At 38.3% G+C, this 21,235-nt stretch overlaps 1 protein-coding gene across 2 annotated transcripts in view; it reads left to right on the forward strand.

Moving 5' to 3' along the window:
* USP13 (ubiquitin specific peptidase 13) overlaps window positions 1–21,235 on the forward strand; it is a 126,307-nt gene that overhangs the window by 40,866 nt on the left and 64,206 nt on the right. The window contains exons 3-4 of one of the 2 annotated variants that reach the window (XM_031957707.1): window positions 3,515–3,575; window positions 16,891–17,012. In XM_031957707.1, the coding sequence (XP_031813567.1) occupies window positions 3,515–3,575; window positions 16,891–17,012 (183 nt within the window). The remainder of the gene's footprint in view (window positions 1–3,514; window positions 3,576–16,890; window positions 17,013–21,235) is intronic. The other variant, XM_031957708.1, reaches the window with a different exon arrangement.

Below are 21,235 nucleotides of genomic sequence, written 5' to 3' on the forward strand. Positions count from 1 at the left end.
AAGAGCTGAGAGGTCACAATGCTGAGGAATTAGAGGCTCCTGAGAGGGGGTGGGAGAGGAGGGGCTGTCCTTTCATCTTATCTAAGACAACTGTCTTGCTCATGGATGGGGCAGGGGATGGGGAACTTTCAAGCTTTCATGTTTTTATTCTCCTAGGCTCCTTTCCCCTTTCCCTTGTCTTTCCCTATTCCAGACTTATTTGTGCCACTTTGCCCACCAGACGCTAATGCCATGTGCCCAAATTTAGCAAAAATGAAGGAGGTCATAAGCCAAAACCAATTTGGCTTCTATCTGGGGAAGCCATACTCTACCTAATGTATCTTTGGGCAAGTCACTCAATTTCTTCATCTATAAACTCAGGAGGTTGAGCTAGATGGCCTCAAGATCCCTTTCCAGCTTGAGATTCATGTGATTCTATGAAATAATAATTTATATTTTAACATAATGCCTTCAGGTTTGCAATACCCTTGACACAGATTGTCTCCTTTGAGTGGCAATAGATTACAAGCTCCTTGAGACAGGAACTGATTTTCATTTTGTCTTGGTCTCCAGCAAGCATGTAGCAAAATGGTTTGCACATGATAGGTGCTTAATTAAGTCCTCTTTGAATGAATGTGCTTCTCAGTAATCTATGAAGCAAGTACCATAGAGTTAATCATCCTTATTTCATAATAAGGAAACTGAGACCCAGAATGTTCAGTGACTTGCCAGTGGTCACGCAGAATTTGAATTTCAAGGTTGGTCCTGTAGCCCTTTAAATTGGGGCTGTGTGTGCAGGCCGTATTAGAAATCATTTGTTTGGGGGTGCAGAGGCTAGAGTACTGGGCTTGCAGTTAGGAGGACCTCAGTTCAAGTTTGGCCTTAGACATGTACTGGTTGTGTGATCCTGGCCAAGTCACTTAATCCCCAAAGAAACCATTTGTTTCTGCATCAGCCCACGGTGTTACATCTTTTGTATTTGACCTCCCTAGTTTCTGTTTAGACTTTCCCAAATTAAATTTTGTGTATAGGTATATGCAACATAAGTCTATGTCATAAGGCAAGATTCTATTTAAAATAAATTTTGTAATGTCAAAGAGAGATAGTAAGTAATTCAAAGGAAACAATTGTATCTGAATCTGAAAAAACCTATGATGTCCCAAAGATCTTAATTTAGTTTTAAGCCAGGAAAGACGAATTTGTAGTGTTTAAAAAAACTTTTCTGAGTTTGAAAGTTATGTGGGAATTATAAATAGTACTTATGTGTATATATGTATATATATGTGTGTGTGTGTGTGTGTATATATATATATATATATATATATATATATATATGTGTGTGTGTGTGTGTGTGTGTGTGTGTGTGTGTGTGAAAAGACCCATGACCCTGTCAAATGTAAATAAGAGTTTGGACTAAATGTTCTCCAGGGTCAATTTCTAGCTCAAAATCTGTGATCCCACATGGACCACTCATCATTTGGGGATGTATTGATTTTGACGTCTTAAAACTTTTCTTGTTATATATTTGTAGCTGAAATATATCACATCAACAAATCAATCAGTTGTGTCCAGTGCCTGGCATGCAGTAAGCATTTAATGAGTGCTTGTTGATTGAGTAACATGGTTTCTCCTTTCTATTCTCTTCTTTCTCTTCTGTTGTATAATTAATATAAGAAACTATTATTCACATTTTGGGGAAAATAGTATTGTGTCAACATTTAAAATTTTATTATGAAATGCATTTTCTTTGATTTTATACTTATGTTTATTCAGAGTACAGTTGATGAAAGGCAGGTAGCAGAGCTGAAAGAAAATAGGATTTGCGTTCAAATTCTATCTGTTATTGCCTATTTGTGTCATTTTGGGCAAGTCACATCATTTCCCTGACCTTCAGCTTCCTCATTTCTAAAATGAAGGGATTTAATGAGAAGATATTCCACTCCAAATTTATGCTCCCGATTTTTGTATTTTCTGACTCCAGTTATTCTTTTATAACTTTAAAAATTCTGAGAGAAGAGAAAAACAAGAAAGAGAGTGAGAGTGAGAGAGAGAAGAGAGCCAGAGAGAGAGAGAGAGAGAGAGAGAGAGAGAGAGAGAGAGAGAGAGAAAAGAGAGAGAGGGGAGAGAGAGAGAGTTTGTGAGAGTGTATGTGTATGTGAATATATTGGGATGGAGGGTGGCTCAGGTCTGTGGCTGCATCACCATGAGGTCCTGCTGTAGAGATCAAAGATCCATTAATAACTAAATCTTTAAAATTAAAGTCTTTGAGGGTTGAACAATCAGTGATTTCAGACATTTGTACCTGGAGGCACAAATCCCACTTCAGATCCTTCCTAGCTGTGTGATCCTGGGCAAGTCACTTTCCTCTTCTTTAAAATGGAACTGTTGAACTCAATGGCCCCTCAGGCCCCTTCTGGCTTTTAATCTATGATCCTGGGACTTTTATATGTTAATATTTGCTCCCTCTGTGACCTTGGCAACTCCCTAAATCTCAGTTTCCTTATCAGTAAGATGACATGGCTGGATTGAGTAGCTAAACTCTGAGGTCCTTTCTAGTTCTAGATGCTTGATACAGTGCTAAAATGTGAATCAAAATGTACAAAGAAACAACCTAATAATAAAGGGGAGGGAAGAAAGAAAGGAGAAAGAAAAGAAAAAAAGAAATTTATTACATATAAATTATATATATGGATTTATTATATATGTTAGTGGAATAACAAATTGTACATTACAGATTTTCAGTTGCATGTGTGATCTTTTTAAAATTAAACTATGTTATGGAAAAACATATAAAAATAATGCCTCCCTTTAAGAAATGATTGAATTCTTTAAAACAAAAGTGTCAAACCATTCTTAGTTGGCTTTGAGATCTGCAACAGTTCCAAGTGGGGCCTAAATCAGTTTAAAATGTAACTCAGAAATATTTAACAAAATAGACAAAAGAACAATAAAAAGTAGACAATGTTAAAATGTGGTTTTCTAAACCAATCAATGCAACACTAAAGGGATCCTTAAATATGATTTGGTGGCCCCTGTTTCTAATTCAATTACCACACTCATATTTTCCTTATGATATCACTAAAAATTCGTAGATTATATGGAAAGAACTCTGAAACATTAGTGTTTAAGGAACTCAACTCGAAAATAGAGTTCATTCCTATTTATTGAAGACAGGAAAGCCATTTTAGAATTTAAAATCTAGAATGCATTAATGGCCCTCTCTTAGGTCCCTGACTGCTTGGTCAAAGGTTGGACAGGGTCTTCTCTAAATTTCCTCCTGGTTCTGAAATTCTGTGAGTCACCTCATCTCATTCACCAACTCGGAATCCTCCATGGCCTCTCATTCACCAACTCGGAATCCTCCATGGCCCCTGGAACTCTCCCTTCCCTCTGGAACATCCTGTGGAGTGCAGACATTTCTTCCTGGTCTCTGTAAAGTGTTATGTCTTGAGCTCATCTATGTTACTTAAACATTGTTTGCGCCATAGGCTGGATATCAACTGTGTATCTTCTCACTTTTCTTTTTCCCCCCCAGAAAGTAACAGGGGCATCTGGTGGCGTCTTACCCCAAAGGAGGAATCCCAAGCTATTCTTAGGTATTGTAAATGGCTGTTTTCCCATAGTCCTTCTAAGCTGTCTTGTGTGTGCCTTTTATTTGAAATTTGCTTTGACCATTGCTTTGACACATATGGAAGAAAGAGGCAAGCTTCATACTTTCTGCTGATTTGACTCCATTCCCTTTTTGGTTCCAATCAGCGGGGAAGGGAGCTTCAAACTATCCTCGCAGTTGAAGCTATAATTAATAAAAAAATAACTCATTGATAAAGTGCTTAAGGTTTGCAAAGTGCTTTCTTGTATTTAATAATAATAATAATTTGCATTTATATAGAGCTTGAAGGTTTTGCAAAGCACTATATACATGTAATATTATTTGATAGCATTTAACATTTGCTAAGTACTTAATAATTACTGTTCTGAGAGGATTTGAGCTGACCTGGTTAGTTTGTTTTTAAACTCCTTTTAAAGAGGGCTCTGGGAGTTGCTACTTATTTCTGATGTGTGTAATCTTGGCCAAATTCAATTTGATGGAACGGATTTTTATTTAATACCTCTTCGGTATAAGACGCTACTTAAGCTTTTCCTTCAACTTCTCCTAGTATAGTTTTCCCAGGACATAAAGTGATGAGATGCTTTCTGTCAGAGCTTAACTAGGGTGGGGCAAATATGATTCTGCCCCAGAAAGTGGTGACAAGGGTTTCAGCCATGAATATATAACAGCACCTGGTTGGTAAGGATCATTCATTAAAATAAGAAGCTAGTTGATGATATGCTAGGGTGAGCTCTTTCCTTGCCCTGACCTGCTTCTTCCCCAAACCCATGCATTCCAGCATCTCAGGGGCTCTGAGCTGTCCCTGTAGGGCAAGGCTCTGTCCCCATCACGTCTGACAGAAGGTGCAGCATTCTTCTTACATGGGGTGTGGTTTGTTGTGATTGCCTCAGGTGCAAAAGAAAAAGAATAATTATAGCTCTATTTCCTATTTTCTTAGGACCAGTTGTTTGGGAATAGGTTAATGTACAAAACCCATTTTTGGACTATTGTTTGAAAGGCATGGTAATTAAATGACCTTAGGAATATAAGGAAGGATCTTCATCAGGCAGTTTTTCCCACCAGAGAGATCATTTAAGAATTGAATATTGAGTCTTACTTTTCTTTACTAATTCATTGTCTTCTTTTCTGATTTTTCAATTCTTAATTGATATTTCAATAATAAACGGACAATTCTCCCATATTGTATTTGCTTTCTGTGTGCTATCTGAAATCAACATTTCAGTATGGGTCAGCTTCCCTTCTCATAAAGTCCCCCAACTCCATCTCATATCCCTCCACAGATTCCCATTCCCTAACCAGTATTTGGATTGGTCATGGAATGAGAATGAGAGACAAGTAGATATTCCCAGAGTTGCTCAGGCCCTTCTAAAGAAGCAAAAACCAGAGATGGGTATGTAGGAGGATTTCCAAAAAGGCCTGGGTGAAGATAAAATCGAGGAAGGGGGCAGGTGGAGGTTGTGATTTGCACCTAAAGTCACAACTAGGGAAGGACAACTAGGGTCTTTTACCAGAACACCAAATTGATGAATAGAAGTCTGAGCAGGACCTGATTAACAAGAAGAAATAGTTAAATAGAAATCTAAAGATGGTAGTTATCCTTTCTTCCCTTCCCCATTTCCCCCAGCCTGTATTAATACCCCAACTGAGATCTACCTAAGCTTCCAGCAGGGGCCATGGGTGTTTTATTGTTAGTTCCCCCCCAAAAGTGTCAAAGTAGCTAGCTGAGCCCTGAGAAGACTCAGAATTATAGATCCTTCTGTGTGGTAAAGCTGAGAAAATGATGAATGTTTCCTCATCTGTAAAAGAAAGCAGCTGAGCTAACTAAACTGTGAGGTTGCTTTTCCTGCTAGGTTTGTGATTTTTTTTTTTACTAAATAGCCCTGAGAGGGGCAGCTAGGTAGTTCAGGGAATAGAGCACCAGCCCTGAAGTCAGGAGGACCCGAGTTCAAATATGACCTCAGACACTTAACATTTCCTAGCTGTATGACCCTGGACAAATCCACTTAACCTTTATTGCAAAATCAGCAAAAACAACAACAACAACAAAACCACTAAAAAAAATAGCCCTGAGAGGATCACACACAGCCTCATTACCATCTCTAATGGAAACTCAAATCAGATTTAGGACCAGTGACTTAAGAGAGAAAGACACATGCACACACATGTGCACACACACACACTCAGGACAAGGGGAGATGCACAGAGAAAGAGAAAGACACACAGAGAAAATAAATGTAAAGTTAAATATGAACCAGTATGGGGGGGGCACTAGATGATGAGGTAAATATTGCTTGGAATAGTGAGATTTCTATAGTTATATCTCTGTACATAGATATAGATACAACTAAATATAGTAGTATGTATACATAATATGCATCTATATAAATATATACATATGCATTTAGATATAAATGTTTTATATATTTATAAATATTCATCTATATGTCTGTACCTGTGTATCTTTTTTTTTTTCTCTTTGATTTTCTTGAGGTATATCAATGTAATTCATTCTTCCCTACTCCTGATGTCTTTTTCCTCTATTCTCCACTTTATTACCCAACACTCAGAAATCTCCTGCAGACTCCTGGCTTCCCAAGCTCGTCTATTATACCTAAGACAGTCCTCCTTGAACAGTGCCTTCTTATTTAGATCTTTCCTCAACTCCCTTAACTAAGAATATCTAATTTGTATCCATTGCTAACGGAACCCAATACCAGTTAAGCTGACAAGTGGATTGAGGTAATTAATATTAGGGTATTAGTGTCTGATTTATGGCTATATGTTTTCATTTTCATTAAGAACAAGTTAAAATATTCTTTAAAAAAAACGACTTAGCAAGTTATTGAGAAAAAAACTTTCTGGCACGCTCACGTGAAATCTTTTTAAAAAAATTAATTAATTAATTTTTTATTTACAAAGCATATGCATGGGTAATTTTACCAATATTGACCCTTGCAAAACCTTTTGTTCCAAATTTTGCCCTCCTTCCCCTCCTTCCCCTAGACGGCAGGTAGTCCAATACATGTTAAATATGTTAAAAAATATTAAATCCAATATATGTATACACATTTATACAGTTATCTTGCTGCCCAAGAAAAATTAGATCAAGAAGAAAAGAAAAGAAAAACTGAGAAAGAAAACAAAATGCAAGCGAATAACAACAGAGAGAGACTTTATATCAAATCTTGTGAAAGTAACTTATAACACCGAGTAATGTTCTTGGAATATTAGAAGAGGTTCAGTGCCAAGAAGAATTTGATCCCCAAACCTACAGCATTTTAACAAAGTCATGAGCGCACAGAACCTAATCTTTTTTCTTGGGACTTTTCTGCAACCCTCCATCTGTGGCTGCAGAGAATGAGGAACAGTGTATTTTCCCTTTTTTGACATGAGTAATGCCATTTTAGGATAAGCTACCATTTTAATGTACATGATCACCTATGCTTTGCTTTCCTCTCTCTCAGTTCTTATTCAAGGCCACACCAAAGAATAAGGAAAATTTATTTAGTTTCAGATATTCCTGAACCAACTCTGGCTAGTAGATTTATAAAATCAGTCTCCCCTCCTCTAAGACACAATGTACTACCCATAGATCAGTTGTGAAATCAGCATGACTATATATATTGCAAAGTCTTTCTTACAGCATAGAGATACTCTGTGTGCCAACTGATGGTTCTTTCCACCTTGACTGTAATTTAATGTATGGAATAAATATTTTATGGAGTCAGTCTAAATTGTAATAAAGTGAATTCTCTTTGCACAGTTCTTTAGTACCCCAAAATGTCAATTTATCATAGAATCATAGATTTTGAACCGAAGGGAGTGTAGAGATTATTTTATCCACCTTCCTCACTTTATAGGTGAAGCAATAGAAGTCCAAAGAAGTCAGTTGGTTCATTTGTAGGCATTTATTAAGTGCTAACTATATGCCAGATGTGATCAAAGTGCTGAGGATACAGAGAAAGGTCAACTACCCTCCATAACAACAATAAAAACTTACATTTCTGCCCTCCAGGAGCAAATGTTCTGATGGGGAGATGACATGTTAATAACTAGGTGCATAAAAGACATATGCTAAATAGATAGATATAAGGTTATCTGAAAAGGAAAGTTAGTAGCTAGGCAAATGGGAAAGACCTTCTGCAGAAGTTTGGTTGATTTGACTCTAAAAGGAAGTCAGGGAGATTAAGAGATGGACTTGAGGGAACAGAACAGTCCAGGATGAGGGAAGCGAATGAAGCAGCACCCAGTTGGGAAATGCATTTGTTCAAGGAATGACACGCAGGCCATAGTGAAGAGTTTTAAACACCCCATAGAGGACTTTATAATCTGATTCTGGAGAAGCTGGAGCCCATTGAGCAGGGGGTGATGAAGTCAGATCTGTTCTTTAGAAAAATCCCTCTGGTAGCTGAGTGTAAGATGTATTGGAGTGGAATCAATCATTTATTAAGTGCCTCCTGTATGTGAGGAAGTATGCTAAGTACAGAGATTTGAGGCAGCAGCAATTGAGGCAAAAGATGATGAGGACCTGAAGTAGAATTATGGTTACATAAATGGAGGGAAGGGGTTATATACAAAATGTGGTAAAGATAGAAAGATTTGGAAATGGATTGGATTGAATGAGAGTGATTATTTGCCCAAGGTCATCCGGATTCTGCCCCAAATGAACAGTGGGCCCTCTTATTACAGATCCAGTACTCTTTAGATTGCTGAATGCCAACCTGATGTCCTGTTGAGATCAAGCAATTTATAATGGTTTTAGTTAGTTGAATAACTACAAAATTTAAAGGGCTATTTTCAGTCACTCCAAAGAGCTCTGTTGATTAGACTTTTCAAAACAAGATATTTATTCAAATCCAAGTTCTCGTACTCTATCCACCGCACTGTGCTAGACTCATGTCCTCATTATAGAACTCTCTCTTCACTAGTGCAGATTCCACACCTTCTGATCCTGTGTGGTTCTTGCTCATGCCTTTCCAGGAATTTTTAGACTCTAAGCTATGGAGTTTCATGACTTTCTTCTTTGACGAGTGCTTCAGATTTCCTCTAGTGCCAGGTGGACCTATCTGGAACACCATCCTACCAAGGAGAGGTAGTGTGGAACTTTGGTGGTGACACAGAGATGCACAATCAGAGCATAATAGGGCAAAATGAATTCCTGAATTGGCCATGCTCAAAAATGTACATGTCATTCTGCATTGAGTATTCTCTCTCTGTCAGGATATGGGGGTAGTATGTTTCATCACTGGTCCTCTGGCATTCTGGTTTGGTTGTTGTGTTGATCAGGGTACTTAAGTAGTTCAGAGTTGTCTCCCCCACCCACTTTGCTCTTACCTCTTGATGTATCCCATTACCCTTTAATCCTTCCCAGAAAAAGCTGCTTTAAGATTCATTGACCTGTCTAGTCTTTCTATGAAGTCCTCCATTCTTTGAAAAGGGCTGAGCTTTAGTTGTGGCTTCTCAAGACATGACTCAAAGAAGTGTCAAACAGCTTTTTAAAATTTTTTATTAAAGCTTTTTATTTTTAAAACATATATATAGATATAATTTCAACATTCACCCTTGCTCTATCTTGCATTCCAAACTTTTCTCCCTTCCTTCTTTCACCCTTTCCCTTAGACAGCAAATAATCCAATATATATTAAACAGGTGCAATTTTTCTAAATGTATTTCCACATTTATCTTGCTGCACAAGAAAAATCAGATCAAAAAGGAAAAAAATGAAAAAGAAAACAAAATGCAAGCAAACAACAACAAAAGGAGTGAAAATACTATGTTGTGATCCACCCTCTCCCTGGGTGCAGATGGCTCTCTCCGTCACAAGACCATTGGAATTGGTCTGAATCATCTCATTGTTGAAAAAAGTCATGTCCATCGGAATCGATCATTATATAGTCTTGCTCAAACAGCATTTCCTTGGGGGAATCTTGAAAGGTGAAAAAGAAGAGGAGTTCCCCCTCAGTACTTCAAGTATCCCTGACTTCCTTCAGTGGCAGCCTTTGGTTTGCCTCTAACTTAGATCTCATCCTTTCTGAAATTTAGTCAAAAATTTTGGAGAGCAGCCCAAAATTTCTGGTCACTCTAGTAATGAACCTCTCTCTAAAGTTATCTAACCTGATCATCAAATGCTAGAACTCTAGGTTGTCAATGGAAAGCCATTTTGATGGATCCTTCTAGAGAGCATGTGCTGGTGGTATAGACTCAGAGAGCCTGGCATCCTATCCATGCAATAAGGAGTCCTCAGACTTGGACTTCGGTAGAGGATGATCTCAGGGACACATCACTAGGCTATTTGTTTTGGATAACAAGCTGAAGTAAATCTAGAACTGGAAGGGACCAGGGATCTCTGAGGCCATGGAGTTCAGTTTTACAGGAGAGGAGCCCAAAGCCATCCATACAGGTAGGAAGTGTGAAGGATGTGATTTGACGCTTGGACCTCCAACTCTAGAGTTGTTGCTCTTTTCTCAGGATCTCTCTGATAGAATTCTCTCTAAGAAGCAGGTGAGACAGAATCTCCTGATGTCCCATGGCTGGACAGGGTTTCCTGAGTGTGGAGGGAATTGGCATTCTCTTCTGCCCAAGCAAGCTGCAGTTTGCCCTATGTGGGGGTTGTGGAGGTGGAATAGAAAAGGGGGGGGTAACCAGAGATTTGTTGATCTGCCTTTGGGGGTGGTTTAGCTCTCTTTGGGTGAGAGGATTGTGTTTTTCTTCAGAACTGGAAAACCACACACAGATACTTAGAGAAATGTCATTCTCCCCAGGAGCTGATTAGAGATCCAATAACACTTCTATGATCACTGCTTTCATTTGGTGGCTGCTCTGAATCTGACCCAGGCACGTCCTGTCAGGTGTTCTGTCAGTCTGTCCTTCCTCCTCTCTCCCTCAGCTGCTGTTTCTCATCATCTAATAGCAGATCCTTTTTTGTTGTGGGGAAGGAGCAACCCTATGGTCAACCTAATGAAATTTGGAATAATTATAGCTGATATCGTCACTGTTTTTTAAGACTGGCAGAGTGTTTTTTCATATGTAATCCCCTTGGATCTTCACAGCAACTCTTCTCCCCATTGTACACTCCACAGAGCTCTGCTGATTAGACTTTTCAAAACAAGATATTTATTCAAACCCAAGTTCTCATACTCTATCCACTGCACTGTGCTAGACTCATGTCCTTATTATGGAATGCTCTTCACTAGTGCAGATTCCACACCTTCTGATCCTGTGTGGTTTTTGCTCATGCCTTTCCAGGAATTTTTAGACCCTAAACTATGGAATCCCATGATTTTCTTCTTTGGCGCGTGCTTCAGATCTCCTCTAGGTGCCAGGTGGAACTATTTGGAACACCATCCTAACAAGGAGAGGTAGTGTGGAACTTTGGTGGTGACACAGAGATGCACAATCAGAGCCCTATTATGATAGGGCAAAATGAATTAGCCATGCTCAAAAATGTATATCTCATTCTGCATTGAGTCCATCCTCTTTCTGTCAAGATTTGGGGGTGACTTAAGGTGACACACTGAGTGTCTGGGGCAGGATTCAAATTCAGGTCTTTCTCTCTTGAGGTCCATCTTTTCTATCCTCTGAATCATGCTTCCTCTTATCTAAGGAAGTAGAAATATGTGATTCATCTAACAAAAGATGCCCCTGGGCTTCCTTCTTCTCCCATGCAAAAGGGATTACTTAATTTTTTGCCCTCTTCTTTTACTTCCTCTTATAGGGACATTGTATCCAATGATGCAGATTGCAGCCCAATCTGTGTCTTCCCTTCCCATTCTCCTTCTTCCTTCACCCCCAATCTTGTGTAACTCTTGTTCATGTCATCACGTTTATATCCAATGTGCTTAGGGCTGTCCTCTTTGACACCTTGAGAATACAGGCTTTTCCTGATAACTGTGGGTGTCCCTTAAGGCTCTCCCTGGCTCTCTTCTCTCCTCCCCTATGATCTTTTACTTGGTGAACTCTATCTCTCCCAAACCCTTCCTTCTTCCTAACTTTAATTATTGACAGGTGTCAAGGACACCACCATCCTTCAAGTTCTTAGGATTGCATTTTAGGGTTACTGCTACTTCTTCATTCTCTTAGGGTTATTGTTACTTCTTCATTCTCTTTTACCTCTCTTCTCTAATCTGTTACCAATTTCTTTTGATTCTACCTTCCCAATATTTCTCCCTTTCTTGCCTTTGGCACAGCCATTGAATGCCCTCATTATCTCAAGCCTGGATCACATCATCTTCCTGCCATAAGTCTCCCTCAACTTGAACCCCTCCTTTACTCAGCTGACAAATGGATCTTCCAAAAGCACCATCGATTAGGTGGATTAGGTGCTGGCCGGCGGTGATGTTAGCTGTTAGTCGTACTGCTAAGGCTAGTGGTTGTCTGTTTTACCCCATTTAATAAAATCCACGGTCTTCATTACCTCTAGGATCAAATATAAAGCTCTCTGTTGGATATTAAATATAACCTGGCCTCTTCCTGCCTTCCAGTTTTCTTTTGCCTTATTCCCTTCTGTGTTCTCTGTGATCCACTGGCTCTGACCCCGTTGCAGTTCCTCAGACAAGATATTTACTCTTCCAATTGAATTTTCACTGGCTGTCCTCTATCCCTAGAATCTTCTCTCTCATTATTTCTGTCTTCTGACTTCTCTTTCAAGTTCCATCTTCTACAAGAAGCATCTGTGGGTCTTCCTTAATGTTAACCTCTTCTCTTTGAGATTACCTCTAATTTGTCCTATATATACCTTGTTTGTACATAATTGCTTGAATGTCAGTTCCCTCCAATAGATTGAGAGCTCTTTGAGATAAGGGACCATTTTTATTCTTTTTGATATCCCTAGCACAGTGCCCGGCACAGAGCAGGTATTTAATAAATACTTACTTATTGACTTAACCACATGGACTAGTTGTCCATGGATAATCAGGATAGAGCCTCATAAAAAGTTGAAATCCATAGAAGGCCAGTAGTTGATCATAGATAGACCTCTAAATAATCAACTATTTTCCACAGCACTTAGAGACTATAGAAATCTTTTAATTTTTCTAAGATAAAGGTTTTCCTTCCAATTTGCTTGGGTCTCTTTTTTTCTATTTTATAAGGAGGCCAGTAAATGGGAGGATATAAGTTATCCAGAAGCATATGCAGACCCATGAAACAAAGGAGTGAAATTCTCCCTTAAGCTAGTAGTTTTTATATGGTCCTCAGGGCTTTCATGTGGTCCTTGGCATCTCATCTGTCAAACTATGAGCTGCTCATGACATCTTGAATTAGTGATGTATAGTTATTGTATCGAATAAAGATAATTATCATCTCATTTGTGTCATTGCCAACAAATTACTCTTTCTGTTCTGATGAGGTTGGTAGGACTTTTCTTTTTCTCTTTTAAAAATAGTAGTTAAAAGATTGGTCTGAAGACTTAAGAACTTGAGAAACATTGTTCAGGTCACTAATGTTAACTTCTGTTTGCTTTTCCTGGGCCCCAAAGGTTATTTTCATTTAGTTCTTGCTCTATAGTTTATGTGAAATAGATTGAAGCCTGATATACACTATCAATTTGACCTTAGTAATGTTCAGAAGATTCACACGAGGCATCAAAATATCTGTGGTTCCTATAAATTGTTCTCTCTTTTCACTTTTTGGGAAAATCTTTTTGTGATACTGAAATGGAAGAGAAAAAATTCAATTGCCTTAGGCGTTGTTCTCATGCCCACTCTTTAGATCATTAGAAAATTCTATTTTCCAGTGCAAAAATAGCAGGATCTTTCTCTGATTTACAGCCAATATAGCAAATGTTTATCCAGATAATATAATTTGTACAAATGAATTCAGAATTGGGAGTCAGAACATGGAAGTACATTTATGGATCTTTCACTGCAGTTTTGCTTACTGACAGTTAAATATGTGGGAAATAGATGGGACAAGACTCCTACTAGGATTCTTGGGATAAACATTAGAATCATAACTCTCAAAGGATTGAAGTCAAAGGACTTCAAAGGCCATCTAATTCAACTGATATTTGAAAAAGAATTCTTCTTTTGATATACTCATTAAGTTATTTGTCATTAAGCTGCTGTTTAAAACACTCTAGAGAAGGGAACCTGTTAATCTCCTGAACAAGCCTATTCCACTTTGAGGTACATTTTTTTTTTCTTTTTGGAACTGGGCCAGTTTTGAACTGGACTGATTTTGTTGGTTTGGGGATGTCTCGGGGAATTTTCTCGACCAATTGATTAGCCTATATTGATATTTATAGTCTCGTTGAGTTGGGTGGGGCACTTTAGTGGTTAAGTTACCTGTCCAGAGTCATATAACCCAAGATGTGTCCAAGGGAAGACTTGGTCTTTCCTGCCTCCAGGGTTTTCTATCTATTTGGCTAAGTTACCTCCCAGTTCTAATTCTTGGGAAGGTTTTCCTTTACTTACAATTAAGTTTTTGTAATTGTGGTGTCCACCTGTTGTTCTTAGTTTTCTTCTCTGGAGTTTTCTGGTCTTCTTGACATCTCTAGATATTTGAAGGTATCAAATCTCTCTGAACACAAAGACTAGGGAATAGTATGAGCTTAGTTGATGAATGAATAAAATGTTCCAATTCTTAGTTTCCTTGGGCATAAAAGAAACACTTTTAAAATGGAAGGTGGATTAACAAGAAGGCTATAAAGTGGAGGCAGATGTTACCAGCTGCTAAAGTGACTGATGGGAGAGACAGATGTCAGGCTGACATTGGTGCCATTTCATTGGCATTTGGTTTCTTGGCTTCTCGGCTATCAATGTTTGTCCTCAGAGCGGAAATTCCCGCTCCATAAGAAATTTCTGGGAATTGCAGGGTCCACCCCAGAATGTTGATTTGATGGGTTTCAGAATTAACCTAGGGTTACTACCTGGCTCTAGCTTGCTGAGATCTGGTTCCTGGGCTACATTGAATTCGAAATGATATCTTTTGATCATTTGAAGTCTCTACCTTCCCCAGTTTGAAATCATTACACATTAGAGGTTCTCTCAGTGATGTCCCCATTTCCCCCTGCAAACCAGAAGCATTTCGAGTAGCTGCAAGCCCGCAGAACATCAGAGTTGGGCAAGCAAAAGGAGAAACATAAAAGTGTGTTTTGATAAATATTAGCTTTTAGTAAGTTAGAGATTTTGACTGGGTGTTTCTTTAAGGTGGATAGGCTATGAAATTAATTTTGTCTGTGAAATATAGAGATTTTAGAAGCAAAATGAAAGAATTAAAGGAAGACATTGTTTAGAACTTGGGAAGGAAATTTCAGGCTCTCTCTGCATGAAACAAATTAACTTTGCTAATATTCTGTGTAAATGTTTCATCTCTCCTGGATTTGTCTGTTTCTATGTTGTTCCTCTCCTAGACTTTAGCACTTTGAGAACTGGGTCCATTTATCATTTTTGGCTTTGCATCTCAGACACCTGGCCTTATGCCTGGCACATAGGAGGCCCTTAATAAATGCTTGTTAAACTGAAGATTTGCCTCCGAAATAAAAGCTTTTGGAGGATCTTTTGCTCATTTCTATAATAATCGACCTTATAGTGTGGTCCCAGTTCTTGGAATTTTCTTCAGTGTATATTTTTTGGCTATATTGCCCTTTTATTTTTTTTATGATATCATATTTGTTTCTCGGACTCATAAAAATGTTAATGCCTTTCTTAAATAATTCAAACTTACAGAGTACTTTATGAAGCATTTTTCCCTTACATCAACCCACTCAGATAGATTGTGCAAATATTGTAAACATCATTTTAAAGAGAAAATCGAGCCTCAAAGAGCCAAAGATTACATAATTAAATGGCAGCATCAGGATGCCAATTCTGGACTTTTTTCTACCTGTGTGATTCTGGATAAGTTACTTAGCCTCTCTCAGTCTCAGTTTCCTCATCTGTAAAATTAATAGTTTAGACTCAGACTCTTTTAAGTTCAGATCTAGCACTCTATGATTCCCAAGTCATTGTCCTTTCTGACTTTTGTATCTACATCAAGGTGTTTGAAGGGTCCCATAGCCTCATCCCGTTCATTTTTTGAACATCCTCCACAGGTTGCAAGGGTGATGCTACAAGTTGAGAGATTCAAGTCTTCTGTTTGACCTCTCCCTGAAGCACACAAAACAATTTGCCTGAAACTGCTAGGATGGAGGGAGGAGGGATTATTAAAAATATACAACTATGTGGCTTATCCCCATCACTCCTAACATCTAAATATACAAACATGAGTTAGGATGCTGGCATTAAATCTTTTCTCATGTGTGGAAATGAATTTGAGAAGTGCCAGCATTGCTCATTAAGACTTTTCCATGAGTCCTTTTCTCCTAGTCTGTGCCAGAGATTTGCTAAGGGAAGAGGCTATGATTTGATAAACAAATAACAAATTAGGAAAGCTCATCTTTCTAACTTGAGAGTTCTCTGAAACATGATGAGAACATGTCTTTCTCATGTTCTGCTGCTTCTTTCTCTAGCTCACAGCCTGAGCTCTCCCCTTTTACTCCAAATGACTCATTGTCTAATGTGGTCAGCATTTCATGCTAATCTCTGTGAAATTACCATCAAATGACTTTCTAAGGCATATTTGGTAGCTTACTCTCAGCCTCAGTTTACTCATCTACAAAAATGGGGAGGTGAAACTGGATGACCTCTAAGGTCTCTCCCAGTCCTGCTGGCCTGGGTTCTTATTAGGGGTTCTCTTAGCTCAGATTTTTTTAATATTCCAGGGTCCCTTTCTGTTAAGCTGTTATGTCTTATGAGATGTTTCTTAGCTCTGGTGTTCTAATTTTGAGGGTCCGATGCAGCCATGCTCTTGTATCTTCTTAGATCCTTTCCGACATTGATATTTTGGTTATGAAATCCCTCTCAGGCTTCTTGTTGTGTGTTTTAAAGTCCCTTCCAGCTTTGATATTCCATATTCTCGTTACCCCTAGCTCACTCTCTTTTTTTTTTTAGCTCACTCTCTTTTTTGCTTATATCATTCTATTCTGTATTGTGGTCATTCTGTGCTCCAGAATGTTAAAGATGTTTACTTTCCAGAGATGATAAAAAACCCAACCCAAGTGAATATTCTTAATGGCTTTGTACTTTTTGTAGGGATTAAATTAATTGATATTTGTAGTCTTTAGCTATGAAAAACAGGAGGGACTTTTTTATTCCTTGCTTTGGGCAAGTCGAGGGAAAAGCTACTGGAGAAAAGCTTATTGCACACATCACCTGTAGATAAAAATATTAAGCTGCCATTTATTCTGCATCTGGTCTTTATTGGGGTTGTTTTGGCCAAGGGGCCTTCTTTTCTAACCTTTTTGTTTTTGTTTCTTTTCCCAGATCTAGAAATGACTGGAGATTTAAATAGCGATGATTATGAATATGAAGATGAAGCCAAACTCGTTATATTTCCAGACCACTACGAAATTGCATTGCCAAATATAGAGGAGTTACCTGCACTGGTCAGTGGATGTGGACTGCTGATAGATAGAAATGGATGTGTGTGGTTCCGAACTTGAAACTGATCTTTTGGGAAGCCGTGTGTATGTATGTATGTGTGTTTCAGAGAGAGAAATTGCCAAGTCTTTTCCCTACAAATTTTGTAAACTCCAACAGGCATTTATTAAGTGCCTCCTGGATACCAAACACATCGCTAGATTCTGTGGACACAGAGACAGAAACCAAAACAATCCTTGCCCTCGAGGAGTTTGTATTTTACCAGAAGAGGAAGGGTTATGGAAAAATAAAATAAGATGGAAAAAAGCTACTTAAAATAAAGGCACAATATACACTATGTAACTCAAAGGACTGAGAGCATTAATGACTAGAGGAAGGAAGAAAGGTCTTGTGTGGAAGGTGGCCCTTGAGTTGAATCCTGAAGGGATGCAGAGATTTGAAGGAATTCTAAGGAAGTAAGAGTGTTCTGGGTGAGGCTGTACAAAATCATGGAGGTGCCAGATGGAATGTTACATATAGAGAATGTAGAGTAGACTGGGGAATTAAAATACTTTTTCCCCCTGAAAGTCGGTATCATTTGAATGTCAGAAGAAGTAAGACACACCTTTTCATGAATTATTTCTATTGTGGTACAATGGGAAGAACATTGACTTTGGAATCAGGAGATCTGAGTTCAAGTCTTTCTTCTGGTGCTTGCTCCCTGTGTGACCATGGGCGATGTATTAAACCTTGTTACCCTCAGTTTTCTCATTTTTAAAATCGGGTGGTTTGACTGTATGAGATTGTTGGACCTCTCTAGCCATGGAGCTCTGGTCTGATGATCTGTTCTTTGGGAGAGTGTTCTGTGTAGTTTTGGTTGCCTAGTTAGAGTTTGCCTGAGGGTGGAGTATGCCAGCCATTGCTCATGACTACCTGGGTTCAATATACTACCTTGGGTGGAACCAAGACCAAGGGCCATGGAACCATGGCCATGACATCTGCATGCAGAAGGAAAATGGAAGTGATGCTGCTTCTCATCTTCCTTTCTTTTCCTTCTCCCTGTGCTCCTCCCATGGGCACAACGTTCTCTGCAAGCTTTAAAGCACAGTGTAAATGCAAGCTATCATTACCATGGTTGTGCCCTTCTTTGGGTATTGCCCTTGACCTGACCTGTGAGTTTGAAGATGGGAGCCAACTATGGCTCAGTTTTAATTCCATTTCCTCACATCTGAGCAGTTGTTTTTGAATCTAAACGAAAAGCCCTTTCAATTTGTTCCTCTCTTTTTTTTCTCTTCCTCCCTCTCTCTTTCTCTTCTCAAGAGGCAGCATGGTCCAGTCAAAGAGAGCTAAATGGAAGATCCAAGTTCAAATCCTGCCACAAGCACTTAGTCACTATGTGACTCTGGGCTAGTCAGCTAACCTCTGTCAGCCTCCGTTTATTCATCTGTAACCTTGACAGGATTCTTGTGAGAATCAAATGAGATAATATGGAAAGGGTTATATACAATAAGAATGCCAGTTGTTATTACTAATTTCTCCTGCTATTTGGGTTCTTTTCCTTTTCCCCTTTTTCTCCTCCCTCTCTTTTCTCTCCAAGGTTTAAAGGGGCAGTTGAGGGTATGGGAGCTGTGGCAGCAGGAAGGACTGTCAGGATTGAGACAGTGTGTTGAGGCAGAGTGAGTAAATCCCAGGACTTAGAGTTAGAAAGACATGAATTTGAATTTACCTCAGACTGTGTCTACCTATGGGTGACCCTGCATCATGTCAGTCATTCTATGCCTCAGTTTCCCCCTATGTAAAATGAGGGGATTGGAATTGATGACCTCTGAGATCCCTTTATGCTCCTGTGATGGAACCAAATCTTCTCTTTCTCTTCCTTACTTCGAGCCCTGCTTAGACCAGGGCCATGCCTGCCAAAGCCTAGAGTTTTCTGGACAGTATTTCCCAGCATGCTCAGACACCTGTCCACTCCTGCTTGCCAGGAGGGCAGACTTGTATTTTGTGAATCTGGGTTTGTTAGAGACTAGGTGAGAGCCAGCCATTCACTCTCTTTTTGCCTTTGACCTACTTGATAAGGAAAGCCAGCCCAGAGGAGAGCAGTTTGTATGTTTTGTTTTGTTACTTGCAACCAAGTCTGGTTTTCTCTGTTTATTTTTGAAGGAGTCTAAACTACATAGTATGTATTTAAATACATGTCTTTCTCAGACAGTAGCCCTGAGTCTTTCTGGGGAAAATCCCTTAATGTCTCTGAGATGTAACTCAAGGGATTTTGTTGTAAAGTTTACGTGAAATATGTATCCGAATGTATCTAAAACTGTAAAGTGATATATAATTTTCAGTTATTATAATTATTGTAACTGTTGTTGAATTAATCCTCTGATCATTTAAGTCAAAGAATAACAGCTAGCTTTTACATAGAACTTCCAAGTTTGCAGATTGCCTTACAAATGTTATCTTATTTACTCCTCACAGTGACTCTGAGAGGTAGGTGCTGCCATTATCCCAATTTTGTAGATGAAGAAACTGAGATTGACAAGAATAAAGTGGACTAGCCTGGGCTCAGACAGCTAGGCTGCATCTGAGGGTCAATTTGAACCACCTAGTTGCTTCTGTAAATAGATATCAAAGTTTCATGTGCAACCATATAATTTTTTCCTATTCTACTATGTTATGAAAATGCTTATTTAACTAAAATAGAAAAATAATATATATGTCAATAATATAAAGAGGAAATTATATTGACAAAATGCAGAGACTATTTTTGTCTGCCTTTTTATCTTTTTTGCTTAACACAGGGCCTGGTATATTTTAGGCACTTAATTAATGCTTGGTGACTTGATTTTTCTGAAATAACAGTAGGGCTTCCATATCATTGTGGGCTTAGTGTAAAATTTCTATTCTTTAAAGCAGATTAAAATTAAAAATTAAGATTAAATTAATTATGCAATTTAAGATGAAATTAAAATTAATATTTAAAAAGCATTCTTTAAAGCAGATTTTAAATGTAGACATCTGCCTTTACAAGAAATGTGAAACAATATATCATAAATAGATGTTATATTTCATTTATGTTTTCCATTAACTCCATATTTATATGAAACCTTTTATTTCTCTTTATATTTTAGACATAGGTCCTCCTCAATATGACACAATGGATAGAATATTGGACCTGAAGTCAGGAAAATCTGAACTCAAATTTGGCCTCAGGTGTGTGACTCTGGGCAAGTCACTTAACCCTCTTTGCCTCAGTTTCTTCATCTGTAAAATGAATTGGAGAAAGAAATGGCATCCCACTCCAGTGTCTTCACCAAGAAAACCCCAAATGGTGTCACCAAGAATAGGACATGACTGAAATAACTAACCAATAACAATATCCAGCATACTACCTGAAGTATACTAACATCAGGAAATGTTGGACAAATGCCCATCTAATGAGTGATTACAGTGTAATTGGCAAACAAAATATACTACGCCAGGAAAAGATATTGATAATCATTTGAAAAGTCAGGACTTTGGGGGGGTGTATCTGAAGGATGATATAAGTGGCAAAGGACATTCTGACATAAAAAAAGATAGATTTTAGGATCATCAGATCATAGATTTCAGATTGGAAGAAAACTTAAAGGTTCTCAAGTCCAGCATTCTACTGTTACATTACTAGCCTAAAACAAGGTCATATGGTATATAGTGGGTGGCAGACTGTTTTCAATCCAGGTCCTCTCACTTTACACTAAGAATATTTTTCTTTTTTTTTTTTAAATAAATGATTATTTGCTGCTTTTGAGGGTATTAATAAGACTTTCTTTTACTATTCCAAAAATGAAAATTACTGAGCTTAAAAAGAGCCTAACCATCCAAGAGTGTCTCGTTTAGCTCTTGACCTCCCCATCTGCGACACTTCCAACCTATTAGGCACTTAATGAAATGTAAAACTGAGTTTTTCCAACTTGGACCTGCATTATGATAACTTAAGGTAGTCAAGTGTAAGATAATGAACCCTGGGCAAAATAGTCCACATTTCCTTTTTAGAATAATGACTTATAGACCCAGGAAAAGGACCAAATGTCATTTTTCTGATTTCTTGAAAATATTGACCTTCCATGCCATCCTGATGAGCAACATGTTGGCCATCATTAAGAAGTGCATTTGAAAATATTATATCTTATCCTTGAATATAAATTGAACTACAGGGTTTGGGTGCTATGGGACTTGGATCAAAAGCAAGTAAAATGGAAGCTCTTTGAATACA

The sequence above is a fragment of the Sarcophilus harrisii genome, chromosome 3 (assembly GCF_902635505.1).
Source record: "Sarcophilus harrisii chromosome 3, mSarHar1.11, whole genome shotgun sequence".
NCBI classification, from domain to species: Eukaryota; Metazoa; Chordata; class Mammalia; order Dasyuromorphia; family Dasyuridae; genus Sarcophilus; species Sarcophilus harrisii.